General features: G+C 38.9%; 1 protein-coding gene across 2 annotated transcripts in view; it reads left to right on the top strand.

Moving 5' to 3' along the window:
- ZNF292 (zinc finger protein 292) overlaps positions 1–19017 on the top strand; it is a 52847-nt gene that overhangs the window by 17357 nt on the left and 16473 nt on the right. Inside the window, exons 2-4 of one of the 2 annotated variants that reach the window (XM_086631302.1) lie at positions 9205–9359; positions 9900–9978; positions 12152–12287. In XM_086631302.1, the coding sequence (XP_086487428.1) occupies positions 9205–9359; positions 9900–9978; positions 12152–12287 (370 nt within the window). Of the gene's footprint in view, positions 1–9204; positions 9360–9899; positions 9979–12151; positions 12288–18412; positions 18482–19017 lie in introns of those variants that run through there. The other variant, XM_086631303.1, reaches the window with a different exon arrangement.

Here is a 19017-nt window from a genome sequence, read left to right as displayed (position 1 = left end):
CTACCATAGCTAAAATGTTGACAATGTGAAGCATGTGCATGAAAATACTTTTTCAGGGAGAAGCAGATAGGTTTTAGTTTTGGAAGTGAAAACTGATTTAAGATTGCAGACCCTTGTAGTTAGTATCAGGAAGGGTCTTTAATCTCACTAATTGGGCTAGTTTTGTAACTGAATAGTAGACAGCTCCTTTGTTGGAGAAGGAATACAGAGAGAAATTCTCTAGGCCTGCTAGTCAGACTTTTAAATCCTTCTGTTCAGTTAGTGATTATCTGCAAGGTATAGAGATAAATGAAAAAAGAAAAGAGGGGGGGGGGGGGGGGGAATATTTTTTACGAGAGTAAATCTCCCTTGTCTGAGCTTCAGTAAAATTACTTTTGAAGTGTCAAAAGGAGAGAGATGGCAACTCAAGAATGAGGAAGTGTGTAGAGTACTGGATGTTGGGATACAGTGGCCGATGTTTCCATTAATTTCAGTTGAAGTTTTGGTTAAGAGTCTTAAAGTTTACTTTCAGGACTACATTTCAATTTAGTAATACAAAAGAGAGGACTGTGCTGTTAATGCCGAATCGGGAGGCATCATCTGTTCTGTTTTCTTCACAGGTCAGTATGGCTGCATTGTCAGTGTTCTTCACATTCAGCAGCAGTCAGTTGGCATAGGAAGACTCTCACTAGGCACAATAAGCGTTTTCGTATCCTTACAGCTGCGATGTCTGACTTTGCCTAGTTCACCTGGCCCATCATTGCGTGCTTTAGTAACTTAGACATTGACAAGCAGGAGGTATCTTAGATTATTATTGTGCATTACATTCTTAAAACACAGTTGTATGTATTTGAAAAGTAGTTCTTGCTGATCTGAAGAATTACACAAGACACTGAGGAAGTGAGAGTTGGAATAATGGCAAGCAGATAGCAACATGGAGCTTTTAAAAGTCAGAGTATTAAAGTTACCGGTCTTTTTGTGCTGTTCATTAGCTGATCACTGGCAACGTATTTCATGACCTGAAGGAAACAAATATATACAGCCTTATATTTCCTCAGTTTGCATGGAAAAAGAAAAGTACACAGATGATGAGTACCGCTTGAGCAGTGCTTAACGCGGAGGAAACAGTAGCTGGTACTACAAATTCTGCTCCCTTTCGCTTTTGTCATATGTTTTTAAAAGGCAATGTCTGGCGATAGATCTGAGTTTATAACAAGATCTAATGTAGAAGACAGCTGTTTCCAAAGAACATCTATTTAAATCATATCAATTTACATATCTTAGTCTCCTTGTCTTAGTATTGCTACAGTAAGGTAATTTATTCCTTCAAATAAAAAAAAAAAAAAATCTGTCTCTCAGGGTCCTGACTGGCCATTTACTTATTTCTGTGTGATGTGTGTATCTCTGGCATTCCAAGCGAAATTAAGAGAACTATCTGCTTTTCTCTATGTCTGAAAAGTTTTATAGGATTTTGACAAGAAACATCTTTTCATGTTCTTTTTAGAAAAGGAAAAACCAAGATTTTGATAGTTCATGTTTTGAACTAACTTTTTGGCAAGAATAATTATTTGATATTTTTCTCATAGCAGTCTAGTAAACTCGAAGTCTTAAACAGACAAACTTTAGATATTCAAATACAGAAAGAAATCAGGGATATAGCTCTTCCCATGCTTTTAAATTTCTCTTTCCTAGGTTATAATCTTCTAGGGAGGAAAAAAATACCACAGATCATGCAGCAGATGTGTTGTCTCACTAAATCAAGAATAATGCAAATTTATCAGAACTGTTTGAATGTAACAGTATTCGTACAAGATTGAGTTGAAAATTGAGAAATAAAGCAGGTGCTGGCTGTACAAAATTGGAGAAAGGGCATGTCTAGCGCAAGGAAAGTAACTCTTTGGGTTTGTATCTAGTGTTGTTGCTTTGCAAATGATGCCCATGTGAGTTGTTCCAGATAGGGTGCAATTTCTGTCAGAGAACAAGCGACTGACAACTTGTCTTCAGCTCAGCTGGTTAGTAACATACCAAGGTTGCTGAAGAATAGTGAAGTGAATTAGAAAATTAACTCAGAAGACTGTTAAGAAAGCAAAGAGGAGAATTTTAGCTTTACGACCAGTGAAATTCTTGGTAGTTTAATTACTAGTCATGAGTTCATAAATCATTAATTGAATGTATATGAAACATCTGTGGCCAGTTTTTAATTTTCATACTGTTTTAGAGGAAATTCCAGTCGCTCGTTTCAAAAAGTGCGTTAAACTAAGCAGATCTGAGTTGCATGTTTTACAAGTGTTAGTATATAGGAGATAAAATTAGGGAACATAGAAGCTGTGCACATGTCCTGCAAGGCAGTTATGAAAGTCCCTGCTTGTATTAGTGTTGTTCAAAGAAGAAATCAGATAAATCTGCTCATGTTGTCCTACTGATTTCTGAGTTGTTTAAGAGTCTTAAGACAACATTTTCCTGAAAAGAAATAGTTCTGCTTTCTTTGCTTTGTGTTGGCACAAGCCCTCGAGTCTACACACTAGACATATTTGGGGAATCGATAGGAATTAAAACTTGTTTCTTGATGATTAAGGATTAACTGTGATCATGGATTTTCTCAAAGTCCTCATAGCCCTTACTCCATAAATGTTAGTTGAAAGATGATAAAGAACAAAATGAGGAAAATGAGTGTGCAGAGTACAAGTGAAGCTACTAGTAAGCACAGAATCAGAACTTCTTTAAACTATCAGTAGTGTCAGTGATACTGAAAAAAGGAAAGAAAACACCACACTGTTTATGGGAATTTGACTTAGACTTTTTTACTGATGGAAGTGTAATTCAGTATTTTGGACTACAGCAACCCATAGGAGTGTTAAAAGCCATTTTCCTCATTGGAAACACTAGATAAAATCCTTTTAACTTTTCTTTCAGTCCTTGTTCTTCAAAGCATATTAAAAACTTGCACTGCACAGAAATCGAAAAAGCTGTTCCTTCTTGGTTTGTGTAAATCCGTGCAAAGCTGTTCTTTCCACCATGGAGTTACATGTGGAACAATAAAAGAATGAAGATGTTGCCATACCTTTAAATTGGAGGAGACAAAGACAAGGCAGAGAGCTGGAGTCATCTCTACCCTGTGTATCTTGGTCTGTTGTGGGAGCTGGTAATGGTCTTGTTTTGGGTGTTTTTTCCCAAAATAATGGAAATTGTAAGCAATAAAGACTGTGATGTTTGCCGATGCAAGAAACTAGAGTTACTTGTTTAAATGATCTTCAGCCTGGAGAAGAGAAGGCTTCAGGGAGACCTAGCAGCCTTCCAGTACCTAAAGGGGACCTACAGGAAAGTTGGAGGAGGGACTTTTTACAAGGACATGTAGTGATAGGACAAGGGGCAATGGATTTAAACTGAAAGAGGGGAGATTTAGATTAGATATAAGGAAGAAATTTTTCACTCAGAGAGTGGTGAGGCACTGGAACAGGTTGCCCAGAGAAGTTGTGGATGTCCCATCCCTGGAAGTGTTCAAGCCCAGGTTGGATGAGGCTTTGAGCAACCTGATCTAGTGGAAGGTGTCCCTGCCCATGCAAAAGGGTTGGAACTAGATGATCTTGGAGGTCCCTTCTAATCCAGACCATTCTATGATTCTGCAGATGTGGATGTCTTCTTCAGCACAAAATTAGCTCTGTTCTACTAACTGATACTGGTGTCTTAATAAATACCTCTTTCTGAGCTATTCTGTGTTTTATGTAATCATAAGCCTCTATTTCAAGTCTAGAGCGTCAAGAAAATACAAGCAGTAACAAAATATTTTCACAAGCTGCTAATTCTTAAATCAAAGCACGTTTTATTATAAAATATAAGTGCTGTGATAATGGATTTTACATGAAGTTGGAAATTTATCAAGATACCAAAAATCTGGGTGACTTTTGGTTTAAACAAAGATTTTTTTCTTCAAATATGAAGTGTTATGACATCACAAATTAAATACTAGGTAGTCACATTTTAAACTAATGCCTGCCTTACATTCTCACGCTTGCTGGCAGTGTGATGTAGATAATCAAAACTCCTTCAACTTTTGTGATGCTAGTACTTGTTAAACCTGAAAGATCTATTCCTGTACTGAACTACTTGCTGGTCACATTGGCAGGTGCACAATGTCAATTTTTTATGTAAAAATTACAGATGAGTTTTGATTCCAAGCAGTTTGAAGTGAAGCGTTGTGAGCTTGGCTTAGGCGCTTCACTGATACACTGTTTTGAACTGTGTTTGGACAGGAATAAAAACAATGTCAAAACTTTAAAAAAAATAAGTGTCACTGAACACCCTAGGGTGTCACACCCTCTTTGATAATTATTTTTATAATGATGTAACATTATTTAGCTTTACTATTCAAATAATGTGTTGATTTGATGGATTTGTGTTGTTTAAGAGTATTGGTGTTAACCATCATATTCTGTGGTTAGCATCCATGGGTTTACCCACACAATAAATGTGAAGAGTCTTGCCTCCTTTTTTGGGGGGATCGGGATTTAAATTGCCTTATGTTCTGCCACACTGAGAGGAAACACAACAGTCTTCTCTGAGGAAGGAAGAGCATTGGCATAGCTATTCTAATATGAAGCATGATGTTTGTTTGCATTCATGTAACAGTTTGGCAACAATTCCTGTGCATACTAAGTAGAACAACTCCAGAGCATACCAAATTTGATAGGAGTCCATGAGAGAGGTTATAACTTGTAAATTCTCTTGTACTGTTATAAATGCTTTATTTGTATTATCCCCACCACCAATAAATATCTGAAATCATCTCCTTCATCCACCAAAAAAGTTCACACTTCTTCAAATTAAATAAATTATTCCCTGCTTGGTTTGGTGTGCTGCTGAATATAAACTTCTCACACAACATGAAGTATACATTTTGCTATATAAAATTTTCAGATGCTACAACTTTACTTGCATAATATGCTAGCCAAAAATGTTTACCATGTATGTTAGCCAATGTGGTTGTCTTCAGTTTTTCAGAGTAATTGAAAATGTGGAATTTAGAAATGGAGTAGTTTTCTTACAGAGGAACCATGAGACTCAAATTTTAAGTCTTTTTGAGTTGTTACAGAAATACTTTATAGGCAACACACCTTAAGGATTGCATCTCTGAAACTATGTTAATTTCTTAAGTTTACTTACACCCTCTTTGATTGTGTAGCCTTTTTGTCCAATTTGTTTTTTCAGGTAACAGAAAAAAATTGTTTGGTCTGAGAATAACAAAATTATCATAGTCCCAAAGCAAGAAAGGAGATTTGTCTTAATACGATAGACTGTGTATGTATTTGCACATATGTGAATTACATACATATTTAAGACAGAGAAACTTCTTTATCCTTGAAGTGTTGCTAGAGGTTATGCCGCTGCCCCATCCAGTTCAGTATTTGGGTATGTGAAGGAGACTTCACCTAGTCTTGCTTTTTCTAGGAGATCTGTCAGTGTGTTCCAGAGTCATTGCTGCAATACCTTAGTTCCTTTCCTCAGACAGCTGCATCTTCCATCATCTCTACTGGCAATTTTATTGGCATTCAGTTCTTGGCATTTTCCACTAACAAGCCTCACGTAGATGGGATTTCTACCCAGAGGTAGAATCTGGCAGACCTTGACTGCATGTTCACAGTTGCAGCGTGCTGCCTGGTGACATTGTGCATAAACTGTTCTTGAATACCTGTTGGATGTAGGTACTCTGTACACAAAGTCTTGTGGCTGTCTGCCTTCAGTTTGCAGATTGTCTCCCATTCAAAATGTTTCTTGTTCTGAATGATCCCTTGCAGTCTCCATACAGACCCATTTTGGCTACACATTGTTCCTGACATATCGTATTAAACCACGTTGCCGTGATAAACCTTATCTGCCATGCTGCAGTCCGTACTTTGGGGTCATTGACATTCCAAGGCATTTAGCAGAGTTTAAGCAATGACAGCTTTTTCTCCTGGTACTGTCTTTAGGCTGTCTTCATTCTGAATCAAGTTATGGTATGTGTCGTCTTCCTTTCGGTCCCTCTAATCCTAGCATCCAACTTTGCACCAGTCCAGAGTACTCAGTGGAACCTGATTTGGCTGAAGTAGTTACAGTGTCAGGCTCATTAGGGCATACAGCATCCCTCTGCATCTTCTTCTGTGTAACGATACCAAACTCAGAATCCCCAATTCATTTGCTTGTGATCCATCTAATGATACCAGCTGTGAATGGCTCTGGTCATTAGAGTGTATCTGCCTTCTTCACAGGTGAGAATCTTAAGCCGAGAAAGTTTCTTAAAATCATGTGCATGGTTGATACAGGAGATCTCCTTCACTGATTTTCTTATGTTATCCTCTTTCTTGACTGTAGCCTTCACTTTCTGTTGAAATTTCTGTTGATGCTGAAAGAATCGTAGCCATTCTTTACCAGCTTTGAATAAAGCTTGCCCTGTTTTCTTGAATGAGACCCTTTCAGGCTTCCTGTGAAAGCAGCTGCTCTTTTGGATCAGTCAGTTTTTGACAGGTAGTGGAGGAGTGAGTAGTGGGGTTGTGTCAACCAAAGGGGAGCCTTGCCTTTGTGGGAACGTGCTCCACGTGAACATGAGGTGGCAGAGTGATCTCACTGAGAAGTGCTGTCGCTCCTGAACCTGACTATTCATGCGGTCATCACTTAACTACTTCTGCAGAAGTATGGAGGGAGTTCTTGCAGCCGCTCTTTGCGTGCAGCAGCTAAAGGCTCATCTCCAGATAACTTCTTTGTATCAAGCTGATTGCTTGGATGTCCTGTGTGGATGTGCTTGAGAAAAGTCACTGAAATAGAGGTTTTGCTAGTTACTGGAGTGGTTCGAGAGATGCAGCTTACCTGTGTGACCACTGATACTGTCCCTCCCTCTTAGTCCCTTGGGCTTAGCAGGGAATGGAAATGACAGTTGCAGGCATGTTCTAATGTGTTTAAGTAAGCTTGCCCTTATCCACATACCTACAGGGATAAGAATCTGATCTTAAGAGCTAAAGAAACATGTAGATATGGACTGTACATGTGAAACTCCAGTTAATAATAAATAATGCCTTTTTCTAGTATAAAACATATTTTAACACAGGTTTCGTATTGTAAGGCTAGTTTTAGTAAAGAAGATTGCTCAGTATAACTTCTGAAAGTACAAAAGCATCCTCCAATGGGTGCATTGCTGCAGCAACATTCATATATGGGTTCTGATAAAGACTGAAAAAGATAAAATATTATTGCCTGAATATTACCCATGGCTAAATATTTTCCACAGTTTAAATCACAGATGTAATACTTACTGATTTTTGTTGTGCAAATTGAGATGATTCCATGTTTTGGAGCATTCTTGACTATGTAAGCTGCTGCTGAACTAAAATGCCTGTTTCACAGAGGAGCAGAACTTTGCTGCTGTGCTCTGAATACAGTACTTGGCTTGATTAACAAGCGTGTCCTGACTAGGGAGATAAATAACTTAATGAGGCCCAGGGCTGGGGGTAAAATTCTTTCTTTTTATGGTTGTAAGCGGAGCACAACAAAGATTCATTAAGCAAAGCAGAATGAATTTGATTTTCTTTGTACAGTGGCAGTGCTGTGTAGTCTAGGGACATCCAGACAAGGAAATCTGTCATACTGACGAATAATTTTGAAGGGCGTGGTGGGTGTAAGTGCTTAATATAGTTCATGTAATGGCTTGGAGGTTGCTGATCTGTATATGTGAGATAAAAATAGCACTATTTAGTGCTGAAATTAGTGCTACTATGTTATAGCAGCGACTTCTCTGCTTGCTTTATACAGTGTATTTGTATCTGTACATGACACTTTTAAAGGACAGTGTTGGTAGTAACAGTTCACCAACATACAAAATATTTTTGTTAGGTAGTGGATTCTGAGAATTTGCCAGTGTGTTGGTTTTTGTCTACTTTTGTTCTGATTTTGGTTAACTACTAGTAAACCTCATATTTTCAAAATTAAATTCTACTTGCTTCAATTTATCCGTATTAATCTGAACATGGATTGGGGTAGTGTTGGTTGGGCTTTCGTAGGTTCTGCAAGTGCTTTTGTAGTTCTTTAACCAATCCGATTTTCTGGTATTTGTGACTACCTGGTATTTCTGTAAAGTTCCTAATTATCCAGGAGAATTCCAGCTGGGTTCCATCATAACGGGCCTGCAGTCTTCAGTGTCCTCCGTTGTGCAGATTGGATGGTGATACTGCCTAGCTGGAGGTTTTTTAGCATGCCGACTACCTATATGGACATTACTTGAAACAGCTTACTCCAGTGGCCCTGGTTTGAGCAGGGTGTCGGACAACCAACATTGCTGTTACTCTCAGCTTTTTGCCTGTTATATGCACCAAGAAACAAACGGCAAAATTGATCACCTTAATGTGACAGACTGCGACCTGCCGTAGTGTAGGAATTAGTTTGCAATCCATTAAGCTACCCTAGGCTTGAGAGCAGAGATCCAACGGGGGCATGGTTTGCATGCTGCCATGAGAACCTTACTAAGTGTGTGTCTGAGTCCGAGTCCCCTGGCCTTGACTGAAATGAACGGAAGCCTTTTGTACTTTGGGTGGTGGTGGCTATTGCGTCGCTCTCATGAGTTTTATTCCAAAACCACTGTTTGTAGATATTCACGTGGCAAGTAGGAAAACAACTTTTTGACTAATGAGTTTTTGGTTTATAAACGGTGTCTTTAAAATGCATAGTTCGTATTCCTTTCAGGACCACGTAAAAAGCAATATCCTGAAGATATCTGTATTGACAAGGTGGCAAGAGAGAAAAAATGTAAAACTGTTCCTGAAAGTAGAGACGTTAAAATAAAGGCTAATACTTTCAGATATACTTGCTTTAGAAGCTGAGCTGTAGAGGTGAATGGCTAAAAAATGAGTTTTCAGTCCTTTAATTATGAATTTCTGAAAAAAAAGTTATATATGTTCCTAGATATACTCTTCAGCCTTCTGTATTTGGAAAATAGGAATATAAAGTGAATCATACGGTGATACCATAGTGAGGAAGTGTCAGTCATAACATTTTTATCAGAGAATGATTGTGGAATTTAAGTTCCAGTTGTTAATGAAACAATAAATTTTAAGGAAAAAAGGCATGCTTTGAGAATGTGTAATTCGTATTAAGGCAATAGATGTAATCATTAAGAAGAATACTTTACTACTGAGAAGTATAAAACTAAAAACCTCCATTTGTTCCTGAATTTTGGGATTGTTTTCTCCTTTTCCTAAACAGACTTTGCTGGAATATGCAGAAAAGTGGAAAACATCGGAAGACCCTCTGCCCCTGTTAGAGGTGTATACAGTGGCTATCCGAAGTTTTGTTAAAGCACGACCTTATCTTACCTCTGAGTGTGAAAACGTAGCCTTTGTGCTCGAACGTTTAGCACTGTGAGTATGTTTTTCTGTTACTAAAAGCAACCTGTGTGGTATTAACTTTTCACTGCCTAAATGCTTTCCCAATCCAGTTCGCAATGTATAGAAATTCTGAATAGGTTGGGAAGCTCCTTCCTGCCTCATGGTGAATGCTATATGGGAGAGAGAATACCTTTGGTTGTTGGAAATGAGACAGACTGAGAAGGGCTCCTGATCTAGCACAAGCCAACATCCCTGGCTTGAAACACTTTGCTACTATTGATCTGCATGCAATCTGAAAGTGCATCAATTTGCACAGGCTGTTACAGGGTTGGACTTGAATGATAAATCCAATTTTTTTTTGTCTAAATCAGTGTCTTTCAGAGAGTTTGCTTTTACAGTTTCTGCAAGAGTGTCCATGACCACCTTTTCTTTATATGTTCAAAGAAAGCCGACTGTTTTGTGACTTCGGCATTTCAAATAAATAACTATTTAGATACTACAATAAAGAATCATTCTTTATATGTTTTAAAAGCCAAAGATTGCCTCAAATAATATTCCTCATTTGACTTCCAGAAGCTGTATTGAACTTCTACTGTGTCTGCCTCTTGATTTACCTGAAAATAAATGGGAAGAATTTCAGGCTTTTGTACAGGTGAGTTTGATTCATGAAATGAAGACTTAATAGCTTTTAAGAATGGTTTGGAAACCTAGGGATATTAAGTATGTAGCATGTCAGAAGACTTGTTTCCTGGTGGCTGATAAAGATCAAGGTCTTCAGCTGGAAATCATAGAATCATAGAATCATAGAATCATAGAATGGTTAGGGCTGGAAGGGACCTTCGAAGGTCATCTAGTCCAACCCCCCTGCAAGGAACAGGGATATCTCCAACTAGATCAGGTTGCTCAGGGCCTTGTCCAACCTGGCCTTGAACGTCTCCAGGGATGGAGCATCCACCACCTCTCTGGGCAACCTGTTCCAGTGTTCTACCACTCTCATAGTAAAAAATTTTTTCCTAATATCCAACCTGAACCTACCTCCCTCTATTTTAAAACCATTACCCCTTGTCCTATCATAACTGGCCCTCCTGAACAGCCTCTCCCCATCTTTCCTGTAGGCCCCCTTGAGGTACTGGAAGACCGCTATAAGGTCACCCCGGAGCCTCCTCTTCTCCAGGCTGAACAGCCCCAACTCTTTCAGCCTGTCCTCATAGGAAAGGTGCTCCAGCCCTCTTATCATCTTCGTGGCCCTCCTCTGGACCCTCTCCAACTGGTCCATGTCCTTCTTATGTTGGGGGCTCCAGAACTGGACGCAGTACTCCAAGTGAGGTCTCACAAGGGCAGAGTAGAGGGGGAGAATCACCTCCCTCGACCTGCTGGCCACACTCCTCTTGATGCAGCCCAGGACGCGGTTGGCCTTCTGGGCCGCAAGAGCACATTGCCGGCTCATATTGAGCTTCTCGTCCACCAGTACTCCCAAGTCCTTCTCCTCAGGGCTGCTCTCGATCCAATCACCACCCAGTCTGTATTTATGCCTGGGATTGCCACGACCCAGATGTAGGACCTTGCATTTGTATGTACATATTCCTATGTACTCTGCAGTAACTGCCGTCAGTCATATTATTTGTCTGTCATAGTTCATGTAGCAGCTGTGGAGAAAAAAATATTTTCAGATACTTGAAATAAAGCTCATGTTTTTAAAGATACTTGTCTGTTAACACTGTTAGAAATGAAATAATAGCATATAAGTCATTCTTTGCTATTTATGGTTGTACATTTGAGACTTATGAATGAAAGATCTATCAATACTGCAGGATTGTTAGATCTCCCACAGGGCACTACCTGGTTAAGGATTTGAGCTCTGCTTTAAAGGAGAGTGTTGAAACAAGTTCTACTCCTCAGTATTTAGCAGAAATATGTAGTGGGAGGTTCTGCCTGCAGTTTAAAAAAAATTAAAAAAAAAAAAGTGAGTTAGGGAGAAGGAGGGAATACTAGTGAAAAAGACCAAATACAGTTACCTCAGGATTCTTAGCCTAAATAACAGGAAGATGCAATGCTGATTTTTAGAGTGAAATTGGCTATCAACTGCCTGATGTAAATAAATTCTGAAGAGGTATGTTTGGTGCTGGGAGGTTCCACAGCCTTCAGAGCAGGTGGAAAAGGAAAAGAAAAGTGAAGAGATAAGCATTTTTGTTTTAAGGACCAGTGTTAGTTGCACATTGCTACTTAAGCCACAGATTTTTGCAGGTATTTAGTTCGCTCCCAAGCATACATCTGCTTAGAGAATTTATTCTAATATCTAAACACATTAGAAGCTCTTTTAATTGATTTTAAGACTTCAGCCTGCCTTCATCATATTTGCATAGAACCATGTAGTTAGGTCTTACAGCTTCAATCTTTCACTCTTACAAAAATATTTTTTTCAGTATCTCCAGTGCATAACAATTGAGCTGCTGAAGTCTCTGAAAAGAGTGCGAGTTTAGGCAGCTGATGACAGACCAGTACAGAGACCAGAGAATTTGCTCATCCATTTTTAAAAGGGTGGCGTATTTCAAAATTTAGTTTCATAAATTTAAGAAGTAGCCCTGTTAATAAATCTCAAAGTGAGTTTGAGGCACTCCGTCGTTTTGGTTTATCAGCCTAAATCTTAGGTGACAGAGGCAGGAGTAAAACCCATATAGGCTGAATATTAAGATTGTTTTGTTATACATTTAAGTCTTTATCTGGTAAGGGGTGGTTTTTGACATAAGGTATAAAGGAGTATGAAAGGCATATATTCTTAATATCTTTTTTTAACAATACTTTGTTTTCTAAAATATTTTCTTCAGGTGGCTCATAAAAACTTGATGGAAAATGGCAGCCGGGAACTGCACATTTTAACTACACTTACCCAAGAGAAGGGAGTGTGGAAGAACCCAGTGCTGTGTGGTATTCTTTCCCAGGAACAGTTGGATCCAGATAAAGGTAAAATTTGAAACGATGATTGGGATAAAATATGCCTCATTTTCACAATACATTGAAATATTATGGTGGTATGTGGAAGTCTTCTGTTGAATATAGTTTATGTGATAATTTATAAGCTATATAAATAAATATACTTGTAGTATTGTCTGAATTATTAAGACAATATATTCCTAAGACTATACAAAGAATTTAATGTTAGTGTTTTGCATAAAATATAATCGTACCTGGAGATCTCTTGCCATTTTCTTTATAAACCATGTGAAGGGAGATTACATACAGGCTGTTTTATGACGAGGTAAGTTCAGTACTGGTATAAAAAAATTATTTGACATAAAACAAAAACTAAAAAATGCTTTTTTTTTTTTCTGATGAGAATGGCATTTACTCAGATATGAAATGCAAAGAGGGCTATTACCAGAGATTCATTTAGACCAGAGTTCTGAGAATGGCTCACAGCAGTTGCATAGGGAAGAGTGCGATCAGCAGAGGCTTACAATGGTATTTTCCTGATGTATTATTTCTGTTGTTCATGGTTTGAAATTCAGAGGTTGTATCCTTGTGTTAATAAGTCTTAGCATTTTTTTTTTATTCTTTGCCTGATTGGTTTTAGGATCTGTATGAACCGTCAGACCTAAGCGTCTGTGGGAGTTACACAGTTCTCACATAAAGTGAAGTAGCTTCTCTTACTTTCTGCCTCCTTTTAGCCTGATGACTGCTTATTTCATGTGATATTCTCTATTTATTAAAAAGTAAACTATTCTCATGTCTTTTAATAAATACGTTGTAAGACATGATTTGTTAGACTGCTGTCATATCCTGTCTTCTCTTTTCTGTAGTTTCTATTCCATACTATCTTCTAGCTCAATGTCCTGTTCCTCATATGGGGGACCATAGGTTTATTGAGCAGTCAACATGTAGATGTACTGATTTTCTGCTTCATTCTGCATTCCTTTGGTAATTTTTCTTAACATTAGACTTGCGTCTTGACCGAGCATTGAACCAATGTTTTCTTAAAACTGTCTGGTTTAGCCTTGATTTCTTTCTTGAGGAGTAGCACCTATTTCAGTGTTAGGATTTTCCCCTAACACACAGCCTATTTTTCTGTATATACAGTTAGGATTGCATTTTTTTCCCCATGAAAATCACTTTGAGGTTTTTATCAACATTTTAATTTTATCTGTTAGGCTGCGTTATGGAGCGCAGTCCTCTTCAGTCTTTTGCTGTTGGCATGTTTTTACTACCCTGCTTTTATCAGCGTGTTTCATCACCTTGTTCTCTACCTCCCTTTTCCAAATATTTATAAAAATATTGGACAGCAGAGGCCCTGGTACAGATCCTCAGGGAACCTACTGAGAGTTTGTTTTCTTTTTTCGTTTTTTTCTTTTTAACTGATAATTTATGCACATAAGGATCTTCTTTTTACTACCAAGATAGGTTGATATCTTTAGGGGTCTTGAGGGACTTATTTTAATGCCTTTAGAAAATTAATTGGATCTCCTTTATTCCTATTATTGCAACTCCCTCAGATAAGTCCAGTAAATGTATAATTGATTTTTTTTTTTTACAGAAGTCATGCTTACTCTTCCACAACATTTGCATTTTGCAGCTTCTTTTAATAATTTATTATGCTTCTGATACAGATTTTGGGTTGGTTTGCATTTCTGAGTCCTCCAGAGTACTCTCTTACTAGCTTCATATCAACCACCTTCTAGTCCTCTTAACAGTAAGATACTTCTAAGACAGAGGTTTAGTTAATATTTTACTTGTCTTGTATTTCAGGATCTTTTAAGAACTCCCTTATGAATCTGATTTTGATGACTACTTGTTTTATCAGTGTTTTCCTGCAAAGTTTTTTACAGACATTTCAGAATTCCTTTTGCTCCTTGTTTACTTAAGGATGCTTCTGCTTTGAACTTGACTGACTGACTCCTGTTACAGTTATTATTTGTATCAGTGGCAAGATGATTATACTGCTTATCCATATTTTTGTTACTCAGTTGACAAGCTGTTCTCTAGCTATTGTCATCCTCTGTAGTACTGCATTTTATGTCATCTTCCTGCTAATTTGAAGGATATTTTAGTAATACCAGAATTCCATTGCCCAGAGAGCTGGCTTTCTTGTTCGTAATCCAGCATTCCCACTGGCTACCACTTACCCTCCTTCAGTGGACAGCTGTCTCTCCGCAGTCTTCAACCTTAACTCCCGTGTAACAGACTTTGAAATATTTGTAAGCTTTGCTTACAGGATTCTGGTTTTCTTCTTAGTGTTGCCTTTGCCATTTGCTATTTCAGAAGCTCCCAAGCGTTTAAGTTGTCAGCTTGTTACATTGTTATCATTTTGTAGGTTTGATCACCTAGGTCTTTGAGTAATGGTTAGTGTAAACATTTATCTGTTGGAGATGAAACAGTTAGTTGAGACTGGAGATGTTTTTCCTAATATCATCCTCTTAAGCTTCTGTTGCCTATGTTTGTTTCAGTTGTTTCTTCATGTTTGTTTTTTTTTATTTCAGTCTTGGTAGGCTCATCAGAATCTTTGACATAACTGGGTATCTGCTGGATTTTAGGTCAGTGATTATCTCTTCTTGAAGACCTCTGTTGTTGACTTCTGAAGGTCAGTTTGCCTCTCTGTCTCCTGTAGGTTTCTGTTTCGTCTCAGAGACAGATCCTTTTGAATTACTCTGTTTTCAAATTGTACAAACTCAGGACATAGCATGAGACACAAGTTCATTTTCTCTGACCACACAGCACAGCTGGTTTGTTCTGATAACAGTCAAGCAAATGTTGGCTTGTCTGAACTGGACTATTCTCTTACTGTCGTACTTTTGGGAATGGACTGTTGCATGGGTTCCACCTAAGTATGAGCAGGAAGTGCTCACTTTTAAGATATTAGGGAGACTATTCTGCTGGTGCCATGTCATTAAGTAATTGCCTTACTCCTGACTGCCTTGGGCACAGCTCAGTTTTCTGATGAATGCTTGTCTGTCAGGATTCATGCACTAAGGAGCTTAAAAAAGTAGAGGATGGATACCCAGTTGTTTGAAGCACTGACAAGAACAGCATACTTGTCCCTGATTTCTTTGCTCATGGGTATTACTGCATTACTACAAGGTATTCATACAGTACTATGATATAGTAAAATCTGTCTTGAACTGTACTGCAGGAACTACATGCATGCAGTAGATACAGGTTTGTGTGCACATATAAAATCTTTTCGTACTGGAAATATTCTCCAGCTGCTTGATTTGTCACCTGCTCAGATGACAAACATTGACATTGCCCTGGACTTTCAGCCTATCTCTGACCACGAATATTGGGAAACCTGGCTTAAATTTCCAGACTCTGTGCAATAGATGTCACCAAATAAAAGAGAATCTCCTCTTGAGGACTGTTGTAATGCTGATACCCCACTTGAGTTGTTTCTGAAGAAAACTTATCTCTCTCCCCCTGCAAGTGGAACATCAGCATTGTCATTTGGGACTGTGCTTGTTCCCACAATGCTAGTCTGCTTTGTATGGAGGACTAGCCTGAAAATAAGAACTTGGATTCCTAGTGAGCTGAGGAGTATATTTTTTTCTTATTCTTGGCTAGTGACTCCAAAGAGAATTTATTTGCAGAAACTGGACTGTCATCAGGGTCTTTGGATGTCATTTGTGGGCCCCCTAAGTGGACATCTGGAGTTGATAGTACTATCGTTGCTGCTATCTGAGAGATTTCTTGAGAGAAACTCCTTTTGATTTTCCTGAAGCTGTTTGGTATTGTGTCATGGATCAATCTATATTCATTTGGAGAATGCTCGGGCAATCTTCCACTCCCTCAGAGCAGTTCAGTGCCAAAAAGAAAGATCCTTCTCCCAGTTCCACATATCATCTTATTTCTTGCTGTATCCCTTGCCTACCTCTTTACCCAGCAGGACCCAGAGCAATTATGCAACTAGGCCTGCAACTTCTTGATTCAAATTCTGATTTCTCAACAGCATTATCTCTTAAAAGTGTGTTCAGGAGCTGTAAACTATTTGTTTGTTCATGTGAATTTGCTTCTTTTTCCACTTAAATCTGTCTCCTGTGCCTTGAAAGAATGTCTATCAAATTTTGAATTTTGTCTATGTAGCATCATGGACATTTTGTACTTGAGAAATCACCCAAAGTTACACAATCCCATCGAATCATGAGGATAGTAAAGTACCAATCTTCTCAAATAGTATTTCGGAGATTCCTGATGAGCACATTGATAACATTCTTCTCTGTGGAGCACCGCTCAACCAGTTTCTATCAACCTCAAATAGTGGGAACAACTAGTCTCAGCACTAAAGCAGAAAGAAATCACAGAATCATAGAATAGTTAGGGTTGGAAGGGACCTCAAAGATCATCTAGTTCCAGCCGCCCTGCCATGGACAGGGAAACCCTCCACTACACCAGGTTGCCCAAAGCCTCATCCAACCTGGCCTTGAGTGCTTCCAGGGATGGGGCATCCACAGCTTCTCTGGGCAATCTGTTCCAGTGCCTCACCACCCTCAATGTGAAAAGTTTCTTCCTTATATCTAATCTAAATCTCCCCTCTTTCAGTTTAAAGCCATTACCCCTTGTCCTATCACTACCTGCCCTTGTAAAAAGTCCTTCTCCAGCTTTCCTGTAGGCCCCCTTTAAGTACTGGAAGGCTGCAATAAGATCACCGTGGAGCCTTCTCTTCTCCAGGCTGAACAGCCCCAACTCTCTCAGCCTGTCTTCATAGCAGAGATGTTCCAGCCCTCAGATCATCTTCGTGGCCCTCCTCTGGGCCGACTCCAGCAGCTCCATGTCCTTCTTGTGTTGGGGACTCCAGAGCTGAACACAGTATTCCAGGTGGGGTCTCACGAGAGCTGAGTAGAGGGGCAGAATCACCTCCCTCAACCCACTGGCCACACTTCTTTTGATGCAGCCCAGGATACGGTTGGCTTTCTGGGCTGCTAGCGCACATTGACGGCTCATCTGGAAAGATAGTGTAGACATGTGAAAATAATATCTCTTATCCACATTATTAAATTCAAGATGGCAGTATTAGCTGTGGTCACTGACTAGTCTGAAAGTAAATGGTTCATCTGCTTTATCACTTGTCAGCTGTTTTCATATTGCTGTCAGATGTTGCATTGCATTTGCATGTTGACCAGACCTGCTACTACTTCAGGTTTCAGCTGCATGACTACTTTTTTTTTCTTGAGATTGCATATGATGAAAAAGAAGCACTTGTATTTGGAGAGAAGAATTTTCCATGTTTCTCTACTTCTTTAATTGGTTAGAGAAGGAAACCTTAGTAAGATAGTCTTAATTCTTCACATGATAATGAGTCTTTTGTCTTACTGACCTCCTCCTGAACTACCAGATAGCTTAATTTGAAATCAGGACTGATTTTAATCTTGAATTGGAGCTGATCTGAATTAACGACAACCAGAATTTGTTTCTTGAAGTTGTGTGGCTATTCTGTTTAGCCTTAATTCTTAGTGTAGCAAAGACTGAAGTTAAAACACTCTACTGCTGCACTTCCGTCTTCAATTTCTGTCAGTGTGACTTGTGCTCTGATTCAGCATGAACCTGTTTTTCCATCCTCAAGGTTGTGATTTTCTTGTAGTGATGGTAAAATCCTTCAAAGCTGTCACTGGTATCTCCTTAGCTGGTACTGAGGGTGAGTGGAGGAACTGTCCAGAGGAAAAAGGATCTGAGATAACCCTACAAACAGCTAGGCCACTGCAATGTTTTTGATCTGATTCTGATTACCCATAGAGATTTAAACTTGAATACCAAGAATTAAGTTCTTGAATTTTTTGTAAGTGTAAACACAATAGGCAGACTTCCGAAGTATGTCGCAGTGAAAAGAGATTCAAGGACACAACTATCACTATTCAGAGATTATCAAGGTGGATAACAGGCAGGATAGAATTTAAACAGCCAGCATGGAACTATATTCAGTAATCAGAGCATCTGCCACCAGAAGTCAAATGATACCAGCAGCCTCCCTTTTTTTCCCCTTTCTTTTTTTTTTTTTTTTCTAAAAAAAAAAAAAAGTGTTTGCATCCTAGCTATATTCAAAGCAGCCACCTGGCACTTCTTTTACCCTTTCACCAGACAGTATGCCATCATAGAAGCATCCAGGATTGGTGCTGCATTCAGCAGAATTGTGCTGAGATGTTGTTTGCATGAAGGATTCTGAGACCCAGCTCCAGGTAAATACGAAAGTGTCGAGTACAGTTCAGAGTCACCCACAGTGTGAACGCACATGTGGACTAACACTTGAAGATGACTAAAGAGGTTACTGACTAGTAACTGAAGTTCTTTGAGATGGATAGTCCACATGTACATTCACCTCCTGCCTTCATCTTTCTTGGACAAAGTGAGGCTGAGAGGACATAAAGGTCTGTAGTAGATTAATCTATACCTACCCAAGAATTGGCAAAGGGTAGAGCAGTAGGATTCTGAGTTCTTTAAGTAAGGCAAAAATCCTTTGCTTTGTACTCTACGAGTCTTCCAGTCAGCCAAAACGTGACATGCATGTGGACTGTCCACCATAGAGAACTTATTACTACAGAACTGTGCTTGCAGCTTATTCATGCTCTTGTGTGCTACTAATCTATGGATTACCTTTTTTCTTTTTTAATTCTTGTATGGTATAAGCGTTGTCTATAATAAAAGTTCATAGTAGTTCTTGTGGACTTGACAGGGAGTCACTTGGTAGTATGACCTGAGACTCCAGCTGTGAGAT

This window comes from Tauraco erythrolophus, chromosome 2, assembly GCF_009769465.1.
Source record: "Tauraco erythrolophus isolate bTauEry1 chromosome 2, bTauEry1.pri, whole genome shotgun sequence".
Lineage (NCBI taxonomy): Eukaryota > Metazoa > Chordata > Aves > Musophagiformes > Musophagidae > Tauraco > Tauraco erythrolophus.
Note: the sequence above shows the minus strand (reverse complement) of the source record. Positions and strands in the feature narration are given on the sequence as shown.